General features: G+C 40.5%; 1 protein-coding gene across 6 annotated transcripts in view; it reads right to left on the bottom strand.

Annotated features, from left to right (window-relative positions):
- The window catches only part of ESYT2 (extended synaptotagmin 2), a 181806-nt gene that overhangs the window by 29671 nt on the left and 128425 nt on the right, over positions 1-23710 (bottom strand). For 4 of the 6 annotated variants that reach the window (XM_075922738.1, XM_075922735.1, XM_075922736.1 and 1 more), the window contains exons 9-14: positions 20112-20288; positions 18928-19010; positions 17587-17635; positions 14703-14792; positions 9328-9423; positions 4958-5059 (exon numbers count right to left, since the gene is read on the bottom strand). In XM_075922738.1, the coding sequence (XP_075778853.1) occupies positions 4958-5059; positions 9328-9423; positions 14703-14792; positions 17587-17635; positions 18928-19010; positions 20112-20288 (597 nt within the window). The remainder of the gene's footprint in view (positions 1-4957; positions 5060-9327; positions 9424-14702; positions 14793-17586; positions 17636-18927; positions 19011-20111; positions 20289-23710) is intronic. The other 2 variants (XM_075922737.1, XM_014576664.3) reach the window with 1 other exon arrangement.

Raw genomic sequence — 23710 nt, 5'->3', positions numbered from 1 at the left:
CATTACAATCTGAGCAGCGTTTAAAGCCCAGTGACCTCTGCATTGTTCAGAGGTTGAACAGTAATAACAATAAGGGAAGAAAAACTTGGAGAAAACCTTTTTCTTTTTGTTTTTTAGAAAGACGAACTTGGCTAACGCATGGAATAAACATAAAAAAGAAATAACTGAAATTTAACTACTCATCTACAGGATTTGACGAATAGTGAAGAGCACTGCTGAAATCTGTCTTAAGTTGAGGACAGAAAGACGGAACTGAGGAGAGTGAGGGGCCATGTATACACAATCATGTTGCGTGGCACCTGCAGGATCTGCTTGCCACGCAAGCGCAGTCCCCCCCAGCACTGCTGTGAAGAATCCAGTCTGTGGTGCTGGGATGCACCAACACCTGCTGTGGAGCACCCACAGGGATGTCTCTCGCAGAAGAAAGATAAACCAAATGATGATGTAGAGAAAGTTATTTTATGGGAGAATAAATATATTACTATTCCAGATATTATTAAGGCTTAGTTCACCGTAAATATTTTCATCTTTTTTCCTTGTTCTTCTTTTTCTTTACCAACAGATCAATGAAAATACCTTGCATGCTATTGGGAATGCATCATATGTTCAAATCTACTGCCAATGGAAATCTGAGCAGATTTATTACCAAATAACAATTTAGCCCTCTATTTTCCATTACACTAAACAAGATTTCTCATTTTATTTTAATAGTCATATTTTCCTTGAAGTGATGCATGCAAACTGTAAAACATTAAGGGTAATTTGTATAGCCACCAACTCAGGAGGGTAACTTTAGGAATTTTAAGTAAAGGACATTTAAATAAAGGAAACAAAAGCCTTCCAGGGCATTATTTCATCCTATTGACTTTCAAGCACAATTTCCCACTGATTGCAATGGAGAGTTCTGCCTAAAAAACTGTGCCATGTTGTAGCCCAGGAATTAGCACTAACAGCTTTTCAAACATGCCACATTCAAGATAGGAAGTAATGTTACCAGTACTCTACCAAGATAAACTCTTCTTAAAAATCAAATGCATTGCTGACTAAAATTAAGTGTCAGTTCTTTCTGAAAAGAAGAAAAAGGGAATTCTTTCATATTTTTGTTGTGAAGTCATTAACCATATCCTGGCTTAGGAAAGCATGTATTATAGTATTCCTGACATTCGGTTTAGAAATTTGTGTTGCAGTGTAAAAAAAAATGATGAAAGAAATGATGAGAGATCAATAAATTATTATACAAAGAAAAATAATTGTGATATAATGATAAAATACTTTAGTCTTTCTTAGTGGGATAATAAGAATAGTCAAATATTTAGGTGTAGACATATTTCCCTGAAAATATTATACTTCATAGATCCTCAATTGTGCTTTCTGGAAGCATCCTGCTGTTTTTAGCAGGTCATGTAACTTTACTTTTTATGAGGCGGTGAATATTTTCCTGACCAACAAACTGTTCTGTGCAACAATGCAACACATTTTCTCATGGATAGCTAGACTGTAAATGATAAAGAATGTGTGTGACAAAAATATTAATTGAGATGACAAACTTGATACAAGACTTGTTGGAATGTCTATGAAAAAAATTAGGGAGGAATTAGAGAGGTTGTGTGGATATTTCTCTTACTCTCCAGCTCTCCAATCTCTACAGAAACTGGAACATCTCTCTCCTCCCTTCTCAGAGAAACCAGGACCTCTCCCCCTCCTCTTTCCTCTTTCTCTAGTCAATGGGAAGGAGGGCCCAGGATTGCCCCACATTATATCCTGATCCTAAACCCCTGAACAGGAAGAAGGGAGGATCAACCGTAGGAAAGCTTCCATCCCATCCCACCCCACATAAGGCCATTAATTATAATGGTCCTTCCCGAGCCTGGACTCCTTTTTTTGGGTTGGTTCTCTTTCTCTTCCACCACCTCTGTGGTGTTCCCTCTCTTCTCCACCCCTGAAAATTTTGCAGTGAGGGCTCATGGCAACTATCAGTGGGTCTTGGAGCACTGGATCCACCATCCACGTCACAGACTGTGCTGAGCTCTAACTGACCCACATGGACTCTATTGGCTCTAGATGTCTAGAACATGTTAACGTAGTCTAGCAGGGCAACTACCAGTGCATTATGCAGCTGGTGGCTTGGGTGGAGAATGATATTCCCTCTAATTTTTGGCATTTTGGTGCAGAATAAATGTTATGTGCACTGAGGCATGCGCTGATGTGAATCACCAATAGAAACACATGCTGCTAGCTGTGGGTGCTCTGCTATTCAGCTGTGTGGCACTTTAATCTCTCCAAGCAATCATTACAGGAATACTGGTTGAATCCAAGAGGCCCAGACCCCATTTGATATCACTGCCACTTGCCTACCATCAATCCCTCACTGTGCAGTGTACCTTATCCTAAGCTTACGCTTTAAAGCATAATGACTAATTACTCCCCTGTCTCAAACTCCTCCTGTGGTCTCAACTGGGGTTCCATTTCTGAAACTCAGAGCAACCTTCCTTGATCTATGGGAGATACCAACTTTGGCAATAGCTGTATTAAACTGTGTGAGACCTGTTCTAAGTCAAAGTCCAAAGGGAGAAGTATTTACAACCTAGTACTACAAGCAAAGATGTACAGTGTGATTTAATAGTAATGATAGGCACTTTTGAAAATTTTACCTATTAAGTGACTTATTAACTAAGTCACATTTTTGTAAGTGTCTTGGGTAGCTAAGGGACTTTTGAAAAGGGATTTAGGCTTCTTAATCATAGCTGTTTTTGTAGATGTTATTAATTCATTAAAGGGTTGAGATACACCTAGAAGAGATGTCCTAATGTGAAGTGGCACACTGAAATCTACAAAGAAATAATAAAAGTAGAAACTTTTAACCAAAATGTAACATTAATATTTCTTTTAAATCTTGTTTTAAGGTTGTAGAACAATTTTTACTGAAGAAAACACCAATTACCTTGCAATTTTAGTGCCAAGAAAATATACTATATGTTTTTATGCTCATGGCACCTACAAACCATGCCTTTCATCTGTAAATTCATATACTTAATTGTATTTTAGATTAAGTTAGATAAAATGTAAATGTTTACTTACAGTTCATATGACTTGGTATTTGGACCACATAAACAGAAGGAAAGACCTTGAAAACAACTGTTTTTGGTCCATCACCATTGTGTTTGTCTTAGATCAAATAAGAGAGACAACCAAGAACACTTTAATCTTCCCATCCCCCTTAGGCATACCCAGCACTCTCTGGCTCAGGAATTCTGAACCCGAACACACACATGGCTTCCAATCTCCGTTTAAATAGTGTATGCGGTATAGTTGTAGCAGTGTCCATTGAGTAACAAGAGAAACCATCTTACCAACAGAAGATATTACACACTCAATGGAACTCCTGAGCCAGAGAGAGCTGGGTATGCCTAAGAGGATGGGAAGATTAAACTGTTGTTGGTTGTCTCTCATTTGATGAGACAAATTTTCTCTCTCACCAACAGAAGTTGGTCCAGTAAAAGATATTATCTCCACCACCTTTTCTGTTTAAATTCAAATGCTGCCATCAGCTTTCTGTGAAACCTAAGCAGAGGTTCTCAACCTGTGGCCCATGGGTTCCATTCAGGTGGTTTGCGGATAGTTCCTTCTAAGGTGCACACCTGGACGGTTGCACATGAGATAATGAAGGGCTGCCAATCAAGTTAGTGGCTCGCAAGTGTGACTCCACTAATTAGGTGCCTGAACCCTCACACGTAAGCTACAGTGGTGGCCTTGGGGCAGGAGAGGGGGGGGAGGGAGAATACGGAGTAGGTGGGAGGAGACAGTGGGATGAGGTGGGGGAAACAGGAGGCAGGTGTGCTAGAGTGAAGTGAGAAGAGGGGGCAGGGAGAATTTCGGATGTGCAGGGCTGCAGCAGCCAGAGAAAGAGGTGATTATCCCCAGCTCCAGGGCTGCAGCTGCCAAAGAGAGAAGGCCCTCCTTCCCAGTGTCAGCTCTGCAGCGGAGAGCCCCCTACTGATATTAAAATAGGAGTTGTCTGCTTTTATTTGTGGAACAAAAAAGCATTAATTATTAAGGGTTTTTTATATAGTACTTTTATCGAAAGTGCTTAGCAATAGTTAGCTAATGGTACAAAACAATATTTGTAAAGATCGTTAAGTGGTCTGCCAAGACTCTTGTTTTCAAGTGGTTCACGGGAAAAAAAAGTTGAGAACCACTGCCCTGCAGTGCTTTATAAAGGCACAAAATACTTCTGTCTATATGCCACTTATGTTGGTATAACATACGTTGCATAATAGTGTGACTAGACCACGCCTCAGAAGGACATAAATACATAAGCACCAGTGTGGACAGCTCTATGTCAATAGGAGAGCTTCTCCTACCAGTATAGCTGGCTAATAAAGACTATTTGAAATAGAGAAAAGGAATTGACATAATAAAGTAAAGCAGGGGTGAAACAGAATTTACAAGGAACTTTGGAGGTTTGGGAATACAAAGAGCTACAAATAAATTTTTATTATGAAACCTGAATCAAGTGAGGGGAGATTGCAAGTTCTCAAAAATACTGCTTATATCTCATTTTAAGACTTTGACAAAGGAGGCTGGTAATGATTCATTATATTTTCATTTCTCTGGTACTAAACATCAACATTTCATCCACAGTATGCTGATATACATATTTTATTACTGCAGGAATCTAACAATCTAAGTAAAAGTTCTTACTATTTAATAACCTACACGTATTGATTTTATCATAAAACAGAATTTACTTACCAGATATGTTCCAACAATAAATAAATTTTAAAATCTTTAAAATGTAATAAAAAGGTAGCACAAAAACAACGCACACTTGTTGAAACCATGCAGCAAAACAAATTGCATGCTCTGTCATTCCACTATAGAGTCAGTGGCTTTAGTAGAACTAATCCACACTCTGGCAAGTACATACAATAAATACATATAACACCAGAGAACTCACAAATAGTGCTCTATAGAGTGAGGTAGTGTTTTCACAAAAGACTAGTCCCGATGCTCTCCTCTCTTTTAAGTATCCACACCCAAAGTTTCCCTCGTAGATACTCTTAGGAATATGGAAATGGAAGGAGAAAGAGAGTGATGGGATTGTGGCAGAATGAATGCACAAGCAGCTTTGCTACATAGGAAAGTTAAGGAAAACAGTCAAAGGATTTCCAAATAAGTGCAAGACATAACAAATAAATAAATGTTTCTCATTATACATAATTTCATCAAGTAATCCCACTTCTTTAGCACTGCAAGGCAGGTGTTTTTCAATGTTATTTGTGTATTTCAACTATATCAGTACATTGTATTTATAACAATAACCATGAGAGTATCTCTCAGTGACTTTCAAACATTTTCCCAGTTTACCGTGTAACATGACAGGTCCTACTAAGTATAAGACTTGCGACAAGCCCTCATCTATACCATTTCCAGGGTAAGATAGGACACATTTAACACCAGTTTTTTAGAGTCTGAAAAACTTTTGGGGAGGATAGCACCCACCCAGGGAAATCCTGAATGCCTCCCTCTTGGCTGAAGGAGCCCCAGGGTGGCGAAAGTGCCAAGTCCCCCATACCTGCTCGAAGGACCCCTGGCTAGCTGCAGCTGTGCCTCCCTTCCCCAACTCCAGAATCAAGACACGCTGGAGGAAAGCATCTCTTTGAAGGAACTTTTGATATGCCCCATTTGTATTCTGGGGCACCTGGATAGGGGCTATGTGCTACTTAGCTTCCTGGGTTCCTAAATAAACTCCTAGTGAGATTACTGATGAACCCAGGAAGCTGAATAGCACACCCTATCCTCAGCTGTCCTGGAACCTGCATGGGGCACAGCAAAGCAAAAACTTCCCCACTGTACCCTGCTACTGGGGAGTCCAGTGGCCACAGCAGTGCCAGGACAGGCAAAGCCACCCCGACCTATTATACCCACCACCCATGCTGAAAAGTTTAACATCTTTTTTGTCAAATATGATGCTTTGTAATTCACAATGGGAAGACAATACCATTAACAAGCCATCTTTGAATGCAAAGCCACCCTTATCTATAGCAACAGCTATAGCTAAGGTTTGAGAAAAAACGTTACTAGAAAATCTGCTAACTCTGTTACTTAAAGACTACCCAAGGTAAATGCCTCTGACTGAGATTATCTACAAAAAACCCAAATCTGGGTCTCTCACGGACACCTTCGATTTGAAAAGTACTGCTGATCAAGGATGGCAGAAGAAAACTTTCCTTGTTCCGCACCAATAAAAGCTGTCAACATGGAAGAAATTCAGTTTCCAATTAAGAAGCACACTACATTATTCTATGGGTATATATGTACAGACTGAGAAGAGCTGGATGCCTTTCATGTTTTGTCTTGTAAATATTATTTCATACCAGAATTAGAGCTGGCACCCAGGAGACAATTTACCGGCTCTGAACAATTTCAGGGTACAAAGAGTCCTTTCCCTCTTTGCCATATAAGAAATATTCCTGCTAGAGCTTTCAAGAGACTAATTTGTCATTTATAACAATCTTTTCAGTCTCTCATTCCATGTTGCTAAACAATATTTTTTTACCCATCTGTGAATTCTCTCTACTTTTCTTGTATCTTTTTTTGTGATAGGGTATCCAGGACTGAACATAGTATTGTAAAGGAGAGCATGCCTTTTATATAATGGCAATTTTAATATTTTCACTTTTATTTTCTATTCCACTCTTTCTGATCGTAAAATTTTGTTTGCTTTTTTGGCCAAGACCACAGAACACGCTGAGGTTAAAGCTGAACTGTTAACAGCAACACTCAGTTCGTTCTCCTGAGTGGAGAGCAATCCTCAAAAACTACAATGCAGAAATGGCAGTCATATGCTCAGGACAGGCATTTTATAGCGAGGATTAGCCAGGGCCTCTTTTCCTCATTAACGGAGATTAAAGTTCCCTAAGCAGAAGATTATCATGTTTGCACTTAGGACAAAAATTCAGTAGTGAGGAATCAGTATTTCTATCAGATTTCTCCTTAAGGTTTTACCACCGTATAAAGACGAATGCTACAAACACCTACATAGTGAGCTAAAAATATTGTCCCAAAAAGCAGGCAAATCTGAAATTTTTCCTAGCCGTATTTTTTTTAAACTTGAATTCCAATCTGACTTTTTGGAGGGAAAACTGACTAAACTAGATGAAGCTATGGACATTTATAGGAAACAGGAATATAAAAGAAGACATGGTTGATGCACCTGGCTACCTGCTGGGGAAGCTGAACTATTACAGAGGAGCAAAGCTGGAAGGAAAAGGAAAATAGAGAATTTACAGATTTTATTATATCTTACGATATGTTCTGTACATACACACATTCAAAACTTGATTTTAATTTGCATAAAACCCAAGTTGTCGAATAATTACACACCACAGACAGGAAGGCACGATGTCTCAAAAACATTGCTTTCCAAAGGGCTGGAGTTTTAAAAACTCAAAAATAAATACAGAGATGGATTCCAGAGACTTCCTATTGAATAACTGGGGTAAATTCTATGAGGATTTATGTCCCATTCTTTTCTGCTGAAGTAATGAGATTGCCACAGGGTGCAATTCTATATAAAGTTTTCCTTTATGGTCTGTACAAACTATCTGTACACTCTCCAACCGATTGTTACTTTACAAAAAATACAACCTGTGCTACTATACATATAAAATGATGAAATAGGGATGTTTGAGGTAGACGGGAATGGAGACAACTTGTAAAGATGTTTACAGTTACATTTATCATCCTTCAGTTAAAGCCATATTTTAAAGTTAGAATCATTTTTTTTAAAATTGTTAGTTTGATAAATTTTCAAACTCATAGAATAATTCCTTTTCTTGGCTTGAAAATCTTGGGGGTCAGCATTAATGTTCTAGACAACATCACAACTACAACAAGCTCAACTGCAAAGAAAACCCAATGGTATTCTTCATATCTAAATTTAAGATAAGAACATAAGAACGGCCATACTGGGTCAGACCAAAAGTCCATCCAGCCCAGTACCCTGTCTGCCGACAATGGCCAATACTAGGTGCCCCAGAGGAAGTGAACTGAACAGGTAACGATCGAGCGATTTCTCTCCTGCCATCCATCTCTATCCTCTGACAAACAGGCTAGGGACACCATTCCTTACCCATCCTGGCTAATAGCCATTAATGGACTTAGCCTCTATGAATTTATCTAGTTCTTTTAAAACCCTGTTATAATCCTAGCCTTCACAACTTTCTCAGGCAAGGAGTTCCACAGGTTGACTGTGTGCTGTGTGAAGAAGACCATCCTTTTATTTATTTTAAACCTGTTGCCCATGAATTTCATTTGTTGACCCCTAGTTCTTATATTATGGGAACAAGTAAATAACTTTTGCTTATTCACTTTCTCCATACCACTCATGGTTTTATATACTCTATCTTATCCCCCCCTCAGTCTCCTCTTTTCTAAGCTGAAAAGTCCCAGTCTCTTTAATCTCTCCTCATATGGGACCCATTCCAAACCCATAATCATTTTAGTTGCCCTTCTCTGAACATTTTCTAATGCCAGTATATCTTTTTTGAGATGAGGAGACCACATCTGTACGCAGTATTCAAGATGTGGGCGTACCATGGATTTATACAAGAGCAATAAGATATTCTCGGTCTTATTCTCTATAACCCTTTTTTAATGATTCCTAACACCGTTGGCTTTTTTGACTGCCGCTGCACAGTGCGTGGACGTCTTCAGAGAACTACCCACAATGACTCCAAGATCTCTTTCCTAATTAGTTGTAGCTAAATTAGCCCCCATCATATTGTACGTATAGTTGGGGTTATTTTTTCCAATGTGCATTACTTTACATAGTGTTCATTCAGTTCCTGTTATTGTTTACAAGTATGAAAACTACCTCAACAATCTCTGGCCAGCTCAAAATAGTCTGTTCTTCCTTATTCTCGGGCAGTTTTATAAATACACATTTAGTACTCACAAATTTATGAATTGCTCCTAAACCCAAACACATAAAAGTCTGTTTGAACTCAATGTAATGGGGGCTGTCCATTTCTCTTTTACAGGCTGTTCCTTTAGAAAATATTACATAAAAATATGCAGTCCTGCCAAATCCATCAAAGGAGTGTTGTTTTAAAAATTACTTTGATTAAACAACAGACATACTGTTGCCTACATTGTATGGATTCTCAGACACATGGACTTTACATTGTACACATGAAAGCATGAGCAAGAATACAAAACATGGCATGGGGGTTAGTAAAGCAGTGCAGCATACTTGTAAGCAAAAAATGCTAAAAGGAAGTAATAGCTATCCAAGGCAAAGGCTACTGTCAAAATATGACTTACTGGTAGATTTCTTGCTGAATCCAAATACAGAATAAGCAAGGCAGAAGAAAGACCATCATTGGCTTGGTTTTTATCAGCTTTAATGGTCGACAGCACCTAAAATTAAAGAATATATTTAAGCATGTTTCTATGCATGTAAATAGTAATACAATGTAAATTCCATCCCTGACTATATTTTTAATGCATAAATACATCAAAAAAACCTACTTATAAATGAAAGAGTATTCATAATTAACAAATAAAAATGTATATTGTGATAACAATTGTAACAAATATAGCTGATGTGTAAGACAAATTACATCAAGTTAAGATTAAATATGAGTTCTCTATTCTTGAATGGAAATTTATAGCAATGTACACATTACTTATGAACTCCAAACACTCCTTTTCCCATACCTTTCTCTGATGTCTAATATAGGCATTTAATTAAATGCAATTAAATAAACAACTAGCTAGCAAATTTTGCTAAATGTATCCTATTTATTAATCTACTAGATTTACCCAGTGTTGTTCGGATCTTTAACTCAATTTTTGTTTTTCTTCATTTAAATTGATCTGGGATGGCAGGAGATGAGTGGGTCAGTATGCAGGCTGCCCTGGGGAGAAAGGGCAATCCCAGCCTTCTCTCATTGCAACAGTTTGGGGCTAGGTGAAAAGCACCTATCTGTGGCCACTGTAGCTCTATGTGACCTAGGCAGGTCAGGGGCGTATGTTCCCCAGCTGGGACAGGTCGAAGTTCATGTGCCCCAGTCGCTCCCCAGCCAGACTGAGGAATAGAGCAAACTGTGCACTTTCCCCTCGCTCCATGGTAAAGGAGAACAGACAGAACTGTTCCCATGTGAATGGGGTGGGAGGGAATGCAGCCCTCTCTACCCACCTTAAAAGGTCCCTGGGGGGTGGGAGGTTCAGGGCTGGGGCAGTCCCAGTTGGGGCGACACCCCCAGTCCTGTCTCAGTTCGGGGACAAGAACTTCTCCCTTGGCTGTGCCCGATGGAGGTGCAGCGGCCACGGAGAGTTGCTTCACACCTGACCCTCAGCCGCTGCAGTGAGAGAGTGTTGGGGCAGTCCTCTCTCCCCAGGGCTGCCTGCATACTGAATCTCTTATCCATCCCCACCTAAGAGCAATCATTTAAATGAAGCATGGGCATTAGTTAAGGACCAAGCAACACTGGGTAAATCTTGAAGTATTCTATGTAAGTGAATAGTGAACTGTCTCCACTGACAGGAGTTAGGAACTCATTTGTTACTTACTTCCAAACATAATTTGCACAAGTTCTTCGGGATAATTTTACATTTCAGCAGGCAGTACTTTTAGAGTGCTGTTGATTACTCAAAAGCAAAATGAAATGGTAGTTTTATCAACCAAATATCCTAATTTCCTAGCACATACCAGGCCTAAATGCAATTGAATTCCTAGGATTATTCCTCTTATAGTAAATATGATACACTTGTAAGTAGGAGTCTGAAAAACAATTTTCACGGATGTCCACTCATGAGACATATGGCATCTGTCATGTGACAATGGAAATCAATTTGTTGCTTCATTAGTAAAGACTTTAGCCTGGAGTCAAAACCAGCTATTGTTAAGTGATTACTGGGTACAAATGCTGTATTAACTATTTGTTTGCAATATTATTGTAGCCATGCTGGTCGCACAATATTACAGAGAAAAGGTAGGTGAGGGAATATATTTTAGTAAACCAACTTCTATTGGTGAAAGAGACAAGCTTTTGAGTCTCACCAGAGTTCCTGAATAGCTCAAAAACATCATCTCTTTCACCAACAGAACTTGGCTCAGTAAAAGATATTACCTCACTCACCGTGTCACATTAACGACTTATCTATTTGTTTTCAACCTAATATATTAACTTAATACACAGAAGAGCAATTCCTCCTTTAACAGAAGGAATTTTATCTGTATCAATCCAAACAGAGTACTACCTGCAGAGAATGCTATTTTTAGATATATAAACCTGTTTTCTCTTAAGATTTTCTAAGGATCCCAAACCCCTTTCTTAATTTTTTTGGGATAAATTCTAAAGTCTAAATTTATCCAGATTCTAACCCAGAATTGAAATGAATAAGTCTGCTCTCATTGGGCACGTCTAGACTACATCACTCAGTCAACAGAGCCACGTAAAGTAGTTTACTTGGCATAGTCAATGAAGCAGGGATTTAAATAATCCCTGCTTCAATAAAATAAAAATGGCCGCCGCACTGTGTTGACGACCAGCTGATCAGTTTCACAAGGCATACTGGAGCAGTCGACAAAGGCTTCCCTTGTCGACTGCGCTGCATCTAGACTGCCGCGTTGTGCCGGATCAGCTGATCGTCGGCACAGCACGGCAGCCATTTTTATTTTAATGAAGCGGGGATTATTCAAATCCCTGCTTCCTTGACTATGCCAAGTAAACTACTTTACATGGCTCTGTCAACGGAGCCATGTAGTCTAGACATACCCATTGTGAGTTTCAAGCAGAATACTAAAGACAGCAACACAGAAAAAGGACTTCCTTTAATTTTTTCGCCTTTTAGAGGTCCTCCAAATTTGGTAAGTAGAAGGATATGGTTTATTAAGAACAATTTTGTTTAGCATTTGGCTGACAACTTACTATAGCTTTAGCTTTTGTTTTGTATGTAGTTTTATAATTATGACAGTCTTCTGGGAATTAAAATTTGTCACAAGAGAATGAACACAGTGGCTGTATGAAGGTTGGTTATATGTGTTTTAAAAACTTTTGTATTCAATGTGTCCTGCTGCCATGGCAATAGGCTCTATAGAGAACAGTTTCATAAACACAGGTTTAGATACCCATTTCCCATTGAAATTCAGTAAAACGAAGATGTTTTTAAATATTTTATCCTGGATTAAATTAACAAACGAACATGGAAGTAAACAGCTGGAAGGAATGGTGAAAGCCAATCATAAAAATATTAAAAATGCATATGGTTGGACTGAGGTTGAGATGGACATAGACACATTTGTTGAGAGATTCTGAGTAAAGTTAAAAGGAGTAAAAAATAAGGGTGATGTCATGGCAGTGGTCTATTACAGACCACCTACCCAGGAAGAAGAGGTGGATGAGACTTTTTTAAAACTAACAAAATCATCCAAAGTACAGGACTTGGTGGTGATTGGGCTTCAGCTATCCAGACATCTGCTAGGAAAAAAACACACCAGAGCACAGTTTATCCAACAAGTTCTTGGACTATATTGGAAACAACTTTTATTTCAGAAGGTGGAGAAACATACCAGGGGGGAGGTTGTTCTAGATTTGATTTTAACAAATAGGGAGGAACTGGTTGAGAATTTGGAAGTGGCAAAAAAACCACTATGGCTTAAAATCAGGAGATCCTGAATGATCTAAAAATCAAAAAGGAGTTCTACAAAGAGTGGAAACAAAGTCAAATTATAAAGGATGAAGATAAACAAATAACATAAGTATGTAGGGGCAAAATTAGAAAGATGAAGGCACAAGACAAGTTCAATCTAGCTAGAGATATAAAGGGTACCAAGAAAACAGTTCTATGATTCTATAAGAAAGTTGTCTACAGAGCAAAACATAAATAACTGTTAACAGCTCTGACAACAAGCTGGTCTTCCATTAAAGAAAAAGATTATCATATTGAAGATTCAAGGTAGTAAGCATGGTGCTCAACTTTACTTTGCAGTCAGTAGAGACCAAGAAAATCTGCTTGCTAGGTAATGATAATTAAACCACAAGGTTGTAGTGAGCATCAATCAACTTAATTTTTCCAACTATGCTAATAAATGATAAAATGCTGTAATAATAGGACTCAAACAGAACTGAGCTTAAACTACAGTAGTCTTGCATCTCCATAACTCCAGTCTAAGACACCTCCTGATAAGAGACTGTCCGTTTTAATACTTTTTTACTCTGGAGCTTAAAAAAAAACAATCTATTTCCCGGTGATTCTCTCCTTGTCTATATGAAGGTGAACCATTTTCCCCTTCTCTATCTGATGCAGTAATGAAAGACATTTTATATTAATCCGAGCACCAGCATCAATGCCAAGCTTGGCTAGAATCTAAATATTTTTCAATAATATTTGTTGTAATAATTCTTTGTAGAAAGTAAGGATGTTAAATTGCGGTTATCTGGCTAATAGTGTTGTCAATACAATTTGTATTGAATACACAATTAGTCAATAAGGACTGCAGAACCACAGTGGGGGTAGCTCCAGGAGCTGGCTCAAGCCAGGACTGAGCAGACCCAGCTCATGCTGGCTCCGGGAGCCAACTGTAAGCTGCCAAGCTATTACTACATTTAAAATGTAGAGCCACAGCATCCTGGAATACCTAGCAATCCCTGTTCACGGCAGTCACTGGAGGGAGGAGGGGCACCATGGAGATGGTACCAGGGGGAGGGGGAGAGAGGGAGGAATGGCTTTTAAGTCTGTCTCCCGCAGCACCAGCTCCTGTCTCCCGCCTTGCTGCCTATCATAGCAGAAGCAAGGGGGCATGGGGAAGTGAGTAGTCACTACTCCAGTCGACTGCCCAATAAGTTTATGCTTATTGGGTAGATGACTACTTGCTAATATCCTTAGTAGAAAGTAGTCACGGCTCGAACTTTTTGTTTTACTTTTAGCATGTCATGAATTTCTGCTCTTTTCTGGTCACCAATGATGAATTAATAAAGGTTACATAAAGGACAGTCTATCATTGTTTTCCAGGAAAAAATGTAACAGTTTATTTATCTGAACAGATTGATAGTGTTTCTTTAATAATTACATACAGACAGGGAAAAATAGAGAAACAAAGAGACTCATTAACTCTAAGTGAATATAATAATTTATTAAGGCTTGCAAATACTATATTAAACATACCCATAGGTGGTTATGTGAAACAGTGCAATAGTTCCCTCTTGGGAAATATAACAGATCTGAAGATTTTGCTTTCAAGTTACGCTCTTTATTAACCAAGCAAGGCCCACATGCTACATAACGTAGGAACTGAGCACCATTAAACATAGGTATTGTATCCATTAAGAATTTTCATTGGGTCTACTATTCAGGATGCTGAACACTCAAAATTGATAAATGTACTTACATATTATATACAGGGATACTGGTGGAGTCATCATACATGATTTTAAAAATATGCTCTTACTTAGTTGTCTGGTGCTACAAGGCAACTAAATGCCACAAAACCATTGTTTTTCTTTAATGATTGTCCCATGACCTTTAATAATGCTGCTAGATGTCACAGATGTAGCTTGGAACACAGACACATATGACTGGCCTGAAAGGTTCTAAAGTTTTCCCAATCTTATTTCATAGCCCATTAAAACTTTTAACAAAGAAAGAAGATAATGTTTGATTAGGATAAAGGATCTTGCTTTATACTTTAATACCTTGTCAAGATTTTCAGCAGTTGGCATCAATGTGAGCCATTCCAGTTTTAAATGCAATTTTCCTTTGGAGACTTCATCCAATGTGAACCACTGAAAACAAAGCAAATGACGCAAAATGATAGTAAATAGCTAAGAGCCCACCATTAAATAAATAGCTATATTTACAATTAGCTAATTAACTTTGTTCCATTACATAAATGACTCAGCTATAATACAACTGCTCAGAATCATAACAAACTGGCTGGTCCTGCAGGCCCAGCTTCTTTTTTTTTTATAATGGAGATTGCCTATCTCCTAGAACTGGAAGGGTCATCGAGTCCAATCCCCTGCCTTCATAGCAGGACCAAGTACCATCCCTGACAAATTTTAGCCCCAAATCCCTAAGGGTATGTCTACACTACAGCGCTAATTCGAACTAATTTAGCTCGAATTAGTTAATTCGAACTAAGCTAATTCGAACTAACGCATCCAGACTAAAAAACTAGTTCGAATTAGCGTTTTGCTAATTCGAACTAGCATGTCCACATTAAGTGGACCCTGAACCGGGGTTAAGGCTGGCTGGAAGCAGTGCTGGAAGGGCATCAGATGAGGACTTAGAGCGTGGAGCTGCTGCCTCAGGCTAGCCGAGGGCTGTGCTTAAAGGGACCCGACCCCCACCCTGGACAGACAGTTCTCAGGGGTGCCCCGCTTGCAAACCAGTCCTGGCTTGAAGTGCCCCGAGTGCCCACACTGGGCACATCACAGCACTCGGCCATCAGCCCAGCTGCACTTGCCGCAGGCTGCCATCTGGGGAGAGAGGGAAATTGGGGGGGCTGCAGGAGAGCTTCCACCCCCAGAAGCCCGCAGAGCCAGCCCAGTCCTCCCCATCAGGGGCTCGTACCCCATTCCTCCCTCACCTCCTTCCACTTACCCTTCCCTAGCCCACCTTCCTGATGTACAAAATAAAGAAAACGTGTGGTCAAAAATAGAATCTCTCTTTATTGAACAAAACTGGGGGAGACTGGGAAAAGGAGGTGGGAGAGGGGAAGAGAGAGGGTGGGAGAGGGGAGGGCAACTAAAATGATCAGAGGTTTGGAAGAGGTCACATATGAAGAGAGGCTAAAGAGACTGGGACTTTTCAGTTTAGAAAAGAGGAGACTGAGAGGGGATAGGATAGAGGTCTATAAAAGCATGAGTCGGGTGGAGAGGGTGCATCAAGAAAAGTTCTTCATTAGTTCCCATAATAGAAGGACTAGAGGACACCAAAGGAAAGGAATGGGTAGCAGGCTTCAAACTAGTAACAGAAAGTTGTTCTTCACAAAGCAAAGAGTCAACCTGTGGAACTCCTTGCTGCAGGAGGCTGTGAAGGCTAGAACTAGAACAGAGTTTAAAGAGAAGTGAGATCAAGTCATGGAGGTTGGGTCCATGGAGTGCTATTAGCCAGGGGGTAGAAGTGGTGTCCTTGACCAAAGTTTGTGGAAGGCTGGAGAGGAATGGCACGAGACAAATGGCTTGGTCACTGTCTTCGGTCCATACCCTCCAGGGTCCCTAGGGTTGGCCGCTGTCAGCAGACAGGCTACTGGGCTAGATGGACCTTTGGTCTGACCCAGGACGGCCATTGTAAGCTCAGGGCTCAGGGCCGGGGGTCTCAGTGGACCACCTTGATTTTCATGCCAACCTGCTCCTGGGTGGCCAGGCTGGCAGCTCTCCTGCCCTAGACGGCCACTTTCCTGTGCCTAGTGCGGAGGTTGTGGACGAGGTCCACGATGTCCGCACTAGACCAGGCGGGTGCCCGCTTCTTGTGGTCCCGGGCTAGCTCCCGGGAGCCGCCAGCCTGGTCCCGGGAAGAGGGAGAGGGCTGGGGGGCATCGGGTGGCTGGCTCGAGCCGTGCCAGTTGCAGGGTCTGCTGGCTGGGTGCTGGCAGGCTTGCACCTGGCACGGGCACCGTAGCCAGCCCGTGCCCCTTTAAGGGCTCCGGGGCCGGGAGGGGGGCAATAGAGTTTCCCTGGGGTTGGCCAGAGTGGCCACCAGGGAAAGCTGGGGAGGGCTAGCCTCCCACTAGTTCGAATTAAGGGGCTACACACCCCTTAATTCGAACTTGTAAGTTTGAACTAGGCTTAGTCCTCGTAGAATGAGGTTTACCTAGTTCGAACTAAGCACTCCGCTAGTTCGAATTAAGTTCGAACTAGCGGAGCGCTAGTGTAGCGCCTATCAAAGTTAATTCGAACTAACGTCTGTTAGTTCGAATTAACTTTGTAGTGTAAACATACCCTAAATGGCCTCCGCAAAGATTGAACTCATAACCCGAGGTTTAGCAGGCCAATGCTCAAACCACTGAGCTATCCCTAAATGCTAAAGATTAAGTGCTCTAAGACACTGAGATAACTCTTCATAAAAATTAAAAGTTATCTAGGAATTATCAATATGTTACTGTACATCCATAAGGCTGATGTATGAAACAAAGTTCCACTCCATTATCAAAACCCTACAACAGGTGGTACTTTAATTAGTTTGACAGGTCTAATAGTACTTCATCTAGGCAAAAGAAAGAGCTATTTTACTGAACTTTTGCTTTTTTACAAAGACAAAAATCACCAAAGATATATCAGTTCTTTTGATGTTTAATCCCTGCCTGTATATCCTGGCAGCCTTGGTGCATAGTGCGATACAAGTGAAGGGCTCCTTCCTGCAACCTTCACTGATCCAGACTTATGTGAATAATTCCAATGAAGTTTTTAACAATTACAATCCATAGGACTATGCAAGCCATTAAAGTTCATTCATCTGTAAGGAATGCAGGACCATGGAAGAAAAAAAGGACCATGGAAGAAAAAAAACAACAAAAAAAAGGGCAAACAAGTGAGTACACGGAAAGAGTTTTCCTATCAACAGTGACAGACTTACCTCGTCTAGGAGACGCTCCTTCTCAACTTCAGTTAGATCTATCATTAGACTAGAAGAACAACAACACTTTAGAGGGGAATCACAAAGCCTAGCAAAGGACTTAAAAATCCATATATCCCTGTGAGTGTAATTTTGCAGCAACATAGGTGCTGACTGAGTATTCCCAGGTTGGAGCACACACAGAAAAGCAGCTACCAGCCAATCAGTGGGTGGGAGGCACTTGGGGGAAGTGGCTGAATGGAAGCAAAAGGTAAAGGAGCTGAAGGGAAAGGGGCAGAGTGGCAATGGGGTCTTGAGGCAAAGCAGGTGACAACTCCTGTGTACAGCAGGTTCCTTCTTAAGAAAGTAGCTGGGAAAAAAATAGCAGACTTCTCCTTTTTAACAGGGGAAAGGGAAGTAAAGGAGCCCAATGGCTGGAACAAAATCAGAGGGGATGAGAAGGGTACAGTATGAACGAACTGCTGCTTTTTTTTACAATGACATGGAAAAAGCAAGGAGCAGAGAAGTCTTTGAGCAGTTTCTTCTTTGAAAGTGTAAGGAGTGTTGGCTCAATTGTAGTGAAGGAGCTGGGGAAAAAGGCAAGGAAATCCTGTACACAGAAGAGACCAGCAGAGGCAGCTGTAAGAGGTAAGATGACAGAATTATTTGAAGGAGGAGGCATGGAATCAATTGTGGAGCAAAAATGTGGTTTGGGAGAAGCGAGGTGCAGGGAATAAGGATGGTGTTGGGGAAGATGCTTTAGTTCAAGTATTTTTACACAGTCTATCAGGGTTAGTCCTTGGACAAGTGTCAAGGTGCATTTCCAAACTCTGCTTACAAGGAAAAATGATGCACAACTATACTGTTTTTCATATGAAGATATTCATAAAGCATTTCATTATTTCAGTCCAGAGTTAGAAAGAATATTTTGCAAACTGCATGGTGTGACATTTTCCATTACACTATTTTAAAACAATAACTTTTCTGTAAATGTTTTTATTTCAACAAATTGTTGAAGTTTAAATAGGAGGAGAAAAAATGTGTATCATAATAAACTTCTACAAAATATTACACTGCTAAGAATTAATTCATTTCTTTTGAAGTGTTTTCATATGCAAATAGAGGTCAATTTTATCTATAGAAAATTTGCCAGTAGCCACATACATGCTTGGGACTTCAGAATACATAGCTAGGAAATTATGGAATTCTTCTGTTTACTTATTTACAGTTTTTTAAGATTCAATTTTATATTTCCTTTTTTTCCCTCCAACCCTCAATATATGTAAGAAATTCCAACTGAGTACTTCAGAACATTTCATTTCTTTGATCATATTCAACAGCCAATCTCCCTTTGGTATTTACCTTCCCAGAAAGTCATCTTTGTCTGGATCTTCATCAAAGAGCTCGATCTCCAGCTCCTGTCCTGGATGTTCATACACTAAAGCCTAGGAGAATATCAGTATTGGTAGAAAGACGAGATTATTAATGGTGAGATTACCTAACCTAGTCAGTATTACTATAGCAAAACAACAGTGAAACACTATGAATCACTGCACTGCTCTGCATTTGTCTCTGCACAAAGCAAATGCAATCATAAATTTTTAATCTGAATTTGGGGAGAGAGTCAACTATTTTAAGTGATTTTAGCAAACAAATGCTGAAAAATTGATGTATTATAATGTATCAGAAGAATTATTCTAGAAGTAACAGTGCTAGGATGAATTTTTAGTATTAACACAGTACCTCCTGGCTTTAGAAACACTCACTTATGTTTATTAGCGTGTGTCCCTATAGGTGGAAATATATGTGGTGGCATGGCTTAATATGTAGTTTGGTTTAATATTCTATTTTTCAATTGACTATGATAAAAATCTCATAATTTGTGTGTGATTATGATAAAATTTAATGTCAGATCTTCCCTTAAAGAAATAGAATGGATCTAGCTCAGTCTGACATTCATGCCAAATATATTAATGCTTTTATAGTGTGCCTAGAAATGTTATCAGAAATATTGGGACTAACCCTTAATTAAAGAGATCTGCACTTTTAATCAATAGACTAGTGGTTCTTCAACTGTGGGTCAGGACCCCAAAGTGGGTCATAACCCCATTTTATTGAGTTCTCAGGGCTGGCTTAGATTTGCTGGAGCCTAGGGCCAAAGCTGAAGCCTAAGGGATTCAGTACTGGGTGTCGAGACTTAGGTTACAGGCTCCCTGCCTGGGATGAAAGTCCTTGGCTTCAGTTTTCATCCACTGGGGTTTGGGTTTTGCCCCATCTCGGGGGTATGGCTTGGGCGGGTTCAGGTTTTGGTCCACCCTCCTGAGGTTGTGTAGTAATTTTTATTGTCAGAAGGGGGTTTACAATGCAATGAATTTTGAGAACCCCTGCAATAGGCCACTTATGTATCAATAACTGGGATTTTAGCAGGAGACACTCCCAGAAGTTAATCTGAGAAATTGCCATAATTTTGTCCACTGACCAAAACAAAGTGACTCTCATATGGAAACTATTTTAAACTGTGCAGCGCAGACTCTGGCAGACTGTACCTCATACACTTCATTCCACTTCGGATTGAGATTTTCTTTGATGACCTTGCTTTGGAAGATTTGGTTGCCAACACGAATGATTCCATAAGGGTCTGACTTTCCCTTGACAATTCCCTTTAGGTAAGTATCTTTCGCTTCCAAATCCTGAGCTTCAAGAAAGTGTATCCTTAGAACACCCTGAAAAAATGAACAAGAGTTTACTTAGTGATCTAGAAATATGCATGCCATTTATAGTCTCAAAAGCATTTTCTGTAAATTCTTTTAAAACATCTCACTACTATTTGAGACTATATCTGTGCTTAATGTGGAATACTACTAGTTTATCTTTACAAACATTTTTATATTAATACATTAGAAGATTTACCCAGCGTTGCTCAGGCACTTAATTCAAATAAGTTTTGTTTTTCTTCATTTAAATCATTGTTCTGGGGGAGGAGCTGGGGATGAAGGGTCCAGTATGCGGCTGCTTTGGAGAAAGAGGACAACTCCTGCCCTCTCACACCACAGCAGCTTGGGACCAAGTGAGAAACACCAGACCACGGCTGCTGCAGCCCAAGCAGGCACAGCTGGGAGAAGGGTGCATGTCCCCTGTTTGGGGGATGGACACACACAGACAGACTCATGAACAAACAAACTTGCTGAAATATATGGTAGATAGATGTCTCTTTCTCCAGCCCGCCCCGCCCTTAATGCCCAATGGAGTCATAGTTATCACTGTCTATCCTGCTGCCAGACCCCTCCACTTTATGAGAAACAATCAAATTCCATACATATCCCATTTTCCTGACACAACCAAACCCTGATCTTGCTTTAAAATACGATAAGAGAAAGCTGCAAGGAGGAATTCTCGAACAGACTCATAGATAGACAGACAAATTCACTTTTCTAAAATACGTATATACTAAGATTTAATAAGAGAGTCTAATTTCCTTCAGTTGAGGTTTGATGAATCAAGGTAATTAAAATGCTAATGGCACTTTTTGCAAACACAGGTGTGACACAATTGCTGGCCCCTTTATGGGGAAGGGATGGCTAAACCTATTTGTGATTGGTATCTCTAAGAAGAATCAGTTCATCTCAGTCCACCTGTAAGTAATTGACCATCAAGATGACTGACTGGTAACTAAATGGCACACAAATGCTAGGACTTGATAAAAAACTACCAAAGCTCAGTTAGGGTGAGTGTTTCCAGAGAAAGGCAACTTGTGAGGAGGAAAGGTCCCAGGGAAGAGAGCAGAAGGAATACCAGGGAAAGGAACTTTGGGGAGAAACCTCCTCCCAGAGCAGAGGCGTAGCGAGGGGAAGCAGGGGGAAACAGCTGCCCCTGGGGCACTGGGCGGGGGTGTGACTGGAGCGCATGTCACACAGACCCACATGACACAGAGCAGCGAGCCAGGAGCCGGGAAACGTGCTGCCTCCTTGTACACACTGCGATCCGAGGCGACCAGGCTGGGTGGCAGGAGTGGCCACTTTAAAGGCAGGATTACCTTACCTGTTCCGTACCTCTGGTTCCTGGCTCTGTGGAAGGGGAATTTGGTTGGGGGGGGAGGTGCTGGGGGTGCTTGGCTATGGGAGAAGGGTGGGAGCATTGGGATGGGAGTGCTGGGGGTGCCTGACTCTGGGGGAGGAATGGTTGCATTGGGATGGAGTGGCTGGGGTGCCTGGCTCTGATGGAGGGGTGGCTGCATTGGGGTACTTATTTTTTTAAAAGGTACTTTATAACAAAAGGAAAAACTTAAACAATAGTCTAGTAGCACTTTAAAAACTAACAAAACATGTAGATAGTATCATGAGCTTTTGTGGGCAAAACCCACTTCTATTTTTCAAAACTATCTACATGTTTTGATAGTTTTTAAAGTGCTACTAGACTATTTGTTGTTTTTTAAGTTTTTCCTGTTACAGACTAACTCAGCTACCCCTCTGAAGCTTTTAAAAAAAGGTTGAGCAACACTGCTCTGTACCATTCCTGTTGGCCTCCCTGTTTCCTTTCTCCTTTGGTGAGTTGGGCAGGCAGGAGTTTTGGTAAAAATATATCAGACATGTGCACACAGTGCCCGCTCTACCTCAGCTGGTGCTGGATAATCAGAGCCTCAATTCTAAAGGAGTTGGCATTACTGAAGTGATAGATCACCCCATGTTTGGTTGTGAATGCTGGTATTTTCTATAGGTCACCCACATCTCCCAGTCATAGCAGAGACTTGAGATTAACACGGCTTTCTCAACTAAAAGTCTTACACGTTTGGATGTTGTGATTGTGAACACCTGGCTTGGCAGTCTAGCCTTGAATCTTGATATCTATGGCTTCAGTTGAATGGCTTGTGTGAAATTTGGAAAAGCAGCTTAGAGTGACCTCTCCCCTTTACTTAAGGATAGAATCTCATGGCAACCTGAAGGGAGAAGTCCTAGTGGCAGACAGAAAGCCATGCTTGCTGTGTATCCTCAGCTTTAGGCTACTTATTGCTTCAAGTGCCTTCAAGAAAGTGAGGGTGATTCCTGTCTTGTGTGTTAGTTTTATTTACAAGTTTTTCTGGGTGTTATTTTAACAGGTAAGTTCATCTCTTACATTAATAACTCTCATGTAGTTTATCGCTGTGCGATACTTTGGAAAACAATTAGGTTAACTAGGTAAGTAATTAGGCAGTTAGGAAGCATTACAGATTGCTTACAATAAATTTGGTACACTCAATCTTCTTTATCTTTATTCATTAAAACAACGAATTACTCATTTGCTATAACAGTGGTTTTAAATGCTCGATTGAAATCTAGTGATGAAATTCATATTTAGGTTGTATAACATTTATTTCTCGTGTTTTATATAATTTACATATTTTAAGAATTTGACATTTTTATGTAAAAACATTAACCTAATGAGAAAGGATATGAAAAAATTAAAGAGAAAAAATGATTTAACAGAATGTAAACAACAAATAATTTATATTTGTCAGTAGTTAGTAAAATAAGTAATTCATTAAACAATAAATATTCTAAGAGGTGGATTATTTACAGTGGTATAGTGAGGAGGGCAGGTGTGGGGGGAGTTGCCGCCGGGTGCCACGCTAGTGGGGTGCCAATTTAGTTCCCCTCCACTCCCCCCGTCATCCCTCTGCTCACCTGCTCCTTCTCTGCCTGCTGTTGCTGGCGGGAGCCTCTTCCCCACCTCTCTGCCCCCAGCCTGACCCTCTTCCACCTCTGCCGGAGGGTTAGTACATGCGGGGCCCGGCCCCGAACTGGAGCGGGGTGGGGTAAAATGCAGTACAAGCTCTCCCCACTCCCTGGGATTGGGCTCAGCCTTGCGCCAGGTTCACGGCGTCGCCACACGGTAGCAGCGGCCGGGATGGGGAGGGAGATTGCAAATTTTGCTTTTGCTACCGCTCTATCCCAGAGAGCTGCGGGAGGTCAGTCTGGGAAGAGCTGTGTGCTTCCTGGAGAAGAGTTGAAGTCACAGCTGGAAAGCTCTAGTTCCTAGGAAGGAATCAGCATCGAGAGTGACTCCCCAGTAAAAGATCTAGACATAGGACTCAGATAGAACATGCTTTCCTGCTAAGAAGCCTGGGTGAAGGTCTTTCTTGTATCCATGTTGAACTTTCCATTAATAAATT

This window comes from Pelodiscus sinensis, chromosome 2 (assembly GCF_049634645.1).
Source record: "Pelodiscus sinensis isolate JC-2024 chromosome 2, ASM4963464v1, whole genome shotgun sequence".
NCBI lineage: Eukaryota > Metazoa > Chordata > Testudines > Trionychidae > Pelodiscus > Pelodiscus sinensis.
This window is presented reverse-complemented; position numbering and strand designations above follow the sequence as displayed.